Source organism: Antrostomus carolinensis, unplaced genomic scaffold (genome assembly GCF_000700745.2).
Source record: "Antrostomus carolinensis isolate BGI_N321 unplaced genomic scaffold, ASM70074v2 scaffold47217, whole genome shotgun sequence".
NCBI classification, from domain to species: Eukaryota; Metazoa; Chordata; class Aves; order Caprimulgiformes; family Caprimulgidae; genus Antrostomus; species Antrostomus carolinensis.
The window spans coordinates 1-7,805 of record NW_010327555.1 but is presented as its reverse complement, the minus strand read 5'-3'; the positions used below and the strand labels follow the sequence as shown (position 1 = coordinate 7,805).

The 7,805-nt window shown below is 40.2% G+C and overlaps 1 protein-coding gene across 1 annotated transcript; it reads left to right on the top strand.

Moving 5' to 3' along the window:
- Positions 1 to 69: 69 nt before the first annotated feature.
- HMGN1 (high mobility group nucleosome binding domain 1) lies at positions 70 to 4,525 on the top strand (the record flags this gene model as incomplete). Its single annotated transcript, XM_010171925.1, has 3 exons — positions 70 to 126; positions 1,136 to 1,267; positions 3,789 to 4,525. Coding segments are annotated over 3 exons (237 nt in total), but the record flags the coding sequence as incomplete, so codon positions are not given.
- Between the last annotated feature and the right edge of the window lie 3,280 nt (positions 4,526 to 7,805).

Below are 7,805 nucleotides of genomic sequence, written 5' to 3'. Positions count from 1 at the left end.
CCTGCCAGGCTGGGCTGGGGGTGATGGGGGTTGCCGAGGGCTGAATCTCTCCCTCCCTTGTTCTTTCTTTCTCAGAAACCTGCTCCTGCCAAAGCAGAGCCGAAACCAAAAAAGTTAGCGGCAAAGGTGAGAGTCGCTGGGGAGAGGGGAGGGAGCGGAGGTGGTCGAGTTGGTTGTGCCGGTGCCAGGGGCATCCCGGTTGGTGTCGGGGGTGCGCGGTGTCCGAACGTTTTTGCTGCTCTTGACATGATCCTTGTGGGAACACTCATTTAGCTGAAGTATCGTTCTCAGATGTTTCTGCCAGTATCTACAGGTACATTCCACCTCTGTTGGAGCAGATCCTTGTGAAGCGCTCAAAAGTGTCGTGTAGAAACGTGGGCACCGATTCCTGGGTGTTAGGTAGTGGTTTGGTACTGAGCAGAACTACTTCAATATTGAAGCAGCTGTACATAAGATTCATGTGTACAGTTGTACCTATGAAGTTGTACTTCATATATGAATATATGAAGTTGTACTTCTTATATAAATATTAAATATTTATATAAAAATAGCTCTTGAACAAATACTTCTTCCCTACCCATTGAAACAACAGTCATGCAGGTACAGAGGATGTGACTGAGATACTAGCAAAGGAGCACTAAAAATAATACTTCTAGGTGATGCAGTCATTTAGATAGGTTCCTGAAATTCCTGAAATCTAAGTGAAATTCTTATTCATTTAGATAGGTTCCTGAAATTCCTCTTATATTCCTGAAAGCAGTATAAGAGGAAAAATAGTGTTTGAAGTGCTTTGTATTTACAAAGTGGAAGGACTACATTGGGTTTTTTTTTTGTTTTATGTGCCAGGAGGCTAAATTATATATTACAAATTGCTCTGTCTAGCCACTAGACTCTAGTTATCTTCTCATCCCAGTTTGATTCTCTCATTTTACTGACTATTTGAAACTGGGATTGTTTGTCTCTATACAGTTTGGAACCTTTTTTGGCAGTTGAACTATGTATTAGGTCATTGGTTGTTGGTAGTAGCTCTTGGGTGTTTAGCAAGTCCGTGTTGGTTTTGTGTGGGTTTTATTATTTTCAAAGTTTACTTAGTAGGTCATAGGAATTTACTTACTGGTAATGTATTCCATTGTAGGACAAATCTGAGGACAAGAAAGCTCCATCAAAGGGGAAAAAGGGGCCTAAAGGAAAACAGACAGAAGAGACAAACCAAGAACAGACAAAGGACAACTTGCCTGCAGAAAATGGGGAAGCTAAAAGTGAGGAGGTAAAGTTGTCTGTATTCTTTGGTGCAAAGCAGCCAGATGACTTACTGCACTGGTTTATCCAAACATCTATCAGATGCATGCACAGTTCTTGCAGTAGAATCTCTTTCTCCCAAAACAAGGATGTAGGCTATTGAAACATTAGTTGGTATACCTGGAAAATTCTGTTTCCCCTAAAGAGATGCAGTGGTAACAGTCCCTGAAATTAAGGAAAAAGGTGAGAATTTTACCAAAGTTCCGATACAGGATGTCCTTCAGAGAGGGTTTGTTTTCCCTGCGGGTAGGTCTTGGCAAAATAATACATACAGGGTGTACAGAGGGGATATTGCTGTGTGTGTGTGTGTCAGGGAGTGTCTGTCTTCGGAATGTTTGGGTTGGGTTTTAGTTTGCCTTTGCTGTTACTGGAAGAGAGGTTCCTTCTTGCCACAGAAGTTTTTTTGACAAATGCAATATTAATTTTCTTGAGACTGGAAACAGTTTTCACAAAAAACCCAAAGTTGAAATGATTTAGCCAAAGTTGATACAACATTTATAGGAGTCATAGATACAGACAGTGCTGTGAAAAGGGACAGGCTGGTGGAAGATAAAGTGAAAGAGCTGCTAATAGTTGTTGCTGAAGAAATGAACATAACAAATCAGTCTTGGCTGTAATACTGTGCTGAACTGGCTGTGTTGCTGAAGTTTTTGCAGTCGCTGATCATCTCACGTGAAACATCCTCCACACTATTCTTTTTCTGGAATGTGGACATAACTGAGTTTCAAACTTAGGACAAGATCTGTAGGGAGAAGCAGGCCCTCTTACTAGCTAGGGCAGCTGTTAACAACTGGATGAAACACAAGTGTCCATGTGGTAACAGGCCTAGAATTAGTCTCAAGTTTCTGCAATATTGAATGCCTCTGATTTTAATACATTCAGTGGAGTTTGCTGACCAGATGGTTGGATGATTTTTTTAATTTAAATGTGTGATTCGTACTTCCTGTGTGGTTGTTGCATTGAAAAGTAATTTTTTTAAGATACAAGAAAAGTCTTATCTGAATTCTGTCATACTGATCTATCAGTGTGCAGATAAATCTTCAAGTAGAGGGAAAGAGTATTTGGTTTTTAGGTAGATGATGTGTTTTGGTGGGTGAGGAAGGTACAGGATGGTACTTGAGTGTACAAGACAACTTAGTTTGGGGTAATGGTTTTTCATTTGCAAGCGTACAGTGTGATCTTTGTCAAAAAGTTATGCTATGACTAGGAATGTCTTTAGTTGGTTTAACTTTTTGTGTAGCCCTGGCTCTGTATTACTATCACATAATTTGGTCTTTTAATTTGTGCAGGTATTTCAGCAATACCAGTGAAAGATGAATTTGGCAATATTTCTCAACTCGGGTCTATTTAGTACACTAATGCAGAGGTGAGGTAAATTTACAAGGAATGGACAGTGACTTCTGGGGCACAATTTCGTGCTGCTCTCCTGTTGGTCACACCAGCCAAAATTGCAGGTTTAATACAATAGCCAAGTCTAGCAGAGGTACAGTCTGTCCTGTTGCATGTTGCTGTTGTCCATCAGCACAGTAGTGTCAGTGATGCTGTTGTTACTCCACGATCCGTTGAGAGGCCAGTGATGACTTCTGGTGACCCTCACAGGGACTAACACCTGTGAATGGAAATGTCTTCTGTACTTCATCCTTCAACAGCTTCCCCCAGGCAGCAGTAAAGACTGAACTGGCATTGCTGTTCCTGTGTGGGTACTACTGTGGTCAAACAGTTCATTCTGCTGGTGGTGCTGCAAAACTTGTCATTTTTACATTAATACATATGTTGCATTCCTTTTTTTAACTTACACTGCAAATGCAGTGAGTTTTCTGATCTAAACACAGTTGGAATTTTAATCAATGAAGTTTGTATTAACTTGTTCTGAAGTTGAGGCACAGCATATAGACACTTGACTTGAAAACAGTATAGCTCCTACAGTTCCAGTTCACTGAATGTATTTTTACAAAATTATGTTTAATTTAATGCAGTACTGTGTTTCTAAGTCTTAGTTTAAAACGTGGTAAGATTTGAGAATACGTTAACAGTGCTGCACTGAAATTTAAATGCATGAAGTGTATCTATAGTGTCTTTTCTAAACACCCTATATGCAGGGATTTTATCTTAGTAGGTTAAAAAAATCCCCTTTTCCTGTCATAAAGGCAGTAATTATTGAAATGGTCTTTCTTCTTTAAAAAAATGAAAATCCTCTGCAGTGTGTACTGAGTAGTAACAATAGCAACATTCTGAAATTCGTACGGATGCATCTGAGGAGACAGAAGCCCTTTCAAGCCAGCTTGGTTTTAGTAGGTCATAATCCAAGAGAAATAAGCAGATCATGACACCAGTTTGTTAAGACTGTGAAGCGTGGTATGTAGAAACAAACCATGGTTGTTCCCTATGTCATTAGCTCACTCGTGCATTAAAAATACTACAGACTAAGAGGCCGAGTCACTTAGAAACTTTCTGCATTGAAGTGTTATGTTTTTTTGTTTTCTTTTCAGACCCCAGCATCTGATGCTGCAATAGAGAAAGAAGCTAAGTCCGAGTAACATCTGGTACCAGGTCTTTAATTGGTGGTCGTTATACCTTTCTTCTTGTACAATTCAGAGGAATATTTTTATCAACTATTTTGTAAATGCAAGTTTTTTGTAGTTCTAGAAGACACATTTTTAAAAAGGAGAGAATCCCAACTCAACCCATTTTTTTACATATTTAGATAAGTGTAAATGCTTTTTTTTTTAAAAGTGGTAAAATCATGTGCTGGTTGTCTGTTTTCTATGAAACCAGAAATTAATGGCATGTTACATTAAGGAGAGGGCTTTGAAGCCGTGATTAGGCTTCATGTTCCATAGACTGTGAGGGACAGTTTTTCTATCCTATTAAAAGAAGCATAACACAGATCAGAATTTGGAATTCATAATGATATGTTGAGAATGTCTTAACATTTTAGTTATTTATCTTTATCTATGGTTGTACCATCAGTAGAATTGCTTATCTAATAAAACTGCTCCCTAGTGTTGGATTTCTTGCTGAGTGATGTGTATATGTGACAAAGTTATTTTTGGTAGTTGCAGCTTTATTTTTTCCAACAACTTTGTAGCTGTGATGCAAAAGATTGGAAATCTTTATTATGTCTTTAAATACTGACTAAGTAAAAGCTTCAGCTTGGCAGGCATGACTTGTTACGTCAGTATTTGAGATACTGGAATTTCACATCCAGTTTTAAAGGGCGGCTTGTCTACAAGCCAATTTGTCTGATCAGACAATTTGTCTGATCAAATTAAAAATATTTGAAATAGTCTTAGGAAAAATACCCACAGAATTAATAGTTTTTAGATTTTAATAACTATGTGAAAAAAAAACAATTGTAAAATTGTTCATAGTGTCTGTGAGCACCACAGAAAAGCCAAATAAATCTTGACTATCAAAGGATGTTTCTGTAGCTCCTACATTGACTATGACAACTCACAATAAGTGGTGTACTTTTGATTCTTAACCATGTTCTTATGTTAAACCCTGTTCTTATGTTCTTTTCCATAGATAGGTGGTAATGCACGGAGTGAACAGCAATTAGTAAACATCAGATGTCTTCATCTGTTGGGCATCTTAAGAGTTTGCATATGCACTCTTGTGTAAATAACTGCTTTAAGGAACATGCACAAAGCAATCCTCTTGAACATTAACTGATAAGATGGTATTGCTGTTGTGTTGTAACCTGATTGGAATTTCCACAGATCCTGCCTTAAAATCAGTAAACTTCCAGATGTCTGGGGAAAAATAAACCTGGGCTGTGAACTATTCCAGGTAGCTGAGTGTATGTAATGGAACCCACAGGGGATGAACAGCCTGGGTGGGAGCAGGGAGAAAACTTCCCTTTTGTTGCTGATGAGCTGTTAGGCGAGCCCACCCTGCTGTGAGCAAGTTGTTTCAGATAAAACATACCTGTGCTGAGAGGTAATTAATGTGCTACAAAACTGTCCTGATTCCTCCTTGCTGTATTTGAGAAAATGAAATCAATCTTGTTGAAGATTTAACAGCCTTTCATCAGAAGGGGGCATATTAAGTATATATTATTTAACCTTAAAATAAAAAATCAAATCTAGTACAGCATTGCTTCAGTTCTCCCTCAGAGTATAGGGTGGTTTGTTTGTTTGGGGTTTTTTTCCCATTACACATTATTTTGCAGAATTGCAGCAGGTATCAGCATGGTTTTATTTTACCAGTCTATTTGATGCCAGTCAGACAACTGTCAGCCTTGTCTTGGGAGGAGTCAAGATCAAAAAGTAACGTTCGGTCTTTGTTTCTTTTTTTTTTCCCCCCTTGACTGAGATCTTGTTTTTGCCCTGAACACCTCCAAGCACAGTATCTTTCTGGTACATTTTTGGTGTCTTTTTCAAATTGTCATACAGTTACTTCTAAAAAAACGCTTCAGTTTCTCCTCTAACTTATTTTCTTAAACAATGCTTCCATTTGAGAAAGCATTTTACCATTTTTACTTCTTCAATATTTAAGCAATGTTTAACTTTTCTTTAGCTTATATATAGGATGTCCTCCAGTACTGGACCACGATAAGCTTCAGGTCCGTTTCCACCAGAGCTGTGTTCCCAGCAGAGCACAGCCAGCTTTGGCACTGGCTTTTTCTTCAAGTTCTTGGATATTCCAAAACTGTAAATTTATGCCACTTTTTCTAACCTTCTGCCTCCCCCTCCAACCCCTTGCTCCAGTTACCTTATTTATTGGTTTAATTTTGTAACAGCATGACATTCTTTACTTTCTGTTTTTAGCAAGTCAAAACCACCAGTGAAATGACTAATAAACTTGCAGGTCAATACCCTGAAATAACCTCTTACCTCCTTTCACTGAATGCCTGCTTTTCATGTGCTTTGAGTCTCTGATGTTGAGATCCTGTTGACTTTCAACATCTCTCTAACATTCACTATCCACTGTTTATTTTAACTGTTCCCTAATATTTATTCTTAGGGACAAAAAGTTAGTTCTTACTTTATGACGGAAGTGAAAGGACTCTGCAAAGGTAAATCAATGACAGCGTCTCTCACAGGAGAGAGGAATTTTCATGCTGGCAGAAGGAAAGGACAGAGGTAGTTGCATCAGGAGCACAGCCCACTTGATGTGGTAAAGAATGAAAAAGGCTTTCCTAATTACACAAAGTTTGCCTCGTAAAAAAATAGGTGAATTAACTATGAATTTTGATTGATTCTGCAGTAAACATGCTATTGCCCTTCTCCTCATAGTACAAAATGCCAACGTGTAACCATAAAAAAACCCGCAACAGTTTGGCTACTGGGAGAATGAGGAATTGTGTATATTGGCACTAGGTGTCAGTTCTGCCTGTGGAGAACTGGAGTGGAAGGCATTTAAATCTGTCTGACAAGAATTTCCACAGGCATGCTTCAGAAAAAGCATTATTTCTTGTATGATACCAGACACATTTGCTGTCTGCAACCAAGGAGTGGACAGCTAGTGCAGACTTGCGCACAGCGCTGTGGAACACATACACAGTGGAGAACCATCCATTGCAAAATACAGTGTGACGAGAACAAAGCATGTTTCTTTGAAGTTACTCAGTCGTGTCTGCGTGCTGCTGCTCGGTGCTCTGGTTAAGACAGTGCTGTTTCATACATGTTCACACTGCACTATTCTGGAGTTCATTTTCTAGAGTCAGCTAGATCAGCGCTCTTTAAAACACAAACACAGCCAGGAGACGCTGAAGCACATCCAAGTTTAGCTAATGAATGCTGATGTGTGTGGCAATGGAATCTAGAGGAACGCAGGTGGCCTTTAAGAATGATGTGGCTGAAACTTAATACATGAAGCAGAAAACCACGGATCTCTCTGAGATTTTTAATGGCCAGGATACCTGAGCTGTGCTGCAGGAGTGCTAACCAGGCGGGTGGTGGTGAAGAGCAGGAAGCCGAGGCAGCAGCCTCTGCCTTCCAGGACATGCTGGGGGAAAACTGCCTGCTGCTGGGGCCGTGTCCCAGGTGTACAAAAGCGCTTTGTCAAAAGCTGAAAGTACATCTGAGGTAGCGAGGTGACTAAAATACACACGTATTTCTACAAATGATATGTAAAAATATTTTATTTCAAAGGTTCTAAAAATGCATAGCAAGCAACCACGGGTGGGGAATGGAAAAAGCAAGGAACAGCTCAGATATAAAATACGGCACCAATATAGCCATTGCTACGTTTACATGGGAACTCACGGTGGGGAGAGGCGAGAAGCAGCTGTAAGGGAAAAAAAATAAAATCCTCCGTAAAGAGGCTCCCAGAGCCGAGGTGGGGGGGAGGTGACACTGGCACCTGCCTGCAGAGGCAGTGCGGGGCGCTGGGGTAAAGCTGCTGGTCGTGGAAAGGTGATGGAGGTGAAGCGACGCCTTCCTCGAGAGGGGTGAGGGAACTGCGGTTTGGGGCAGTCGAGGTGCCCCCAGTGTCACACTCCTGGAGCCTCGGCGGCACAGAACGAGACCCAGCAGCCGGAGGAGCGGGGAGCTCCGCCC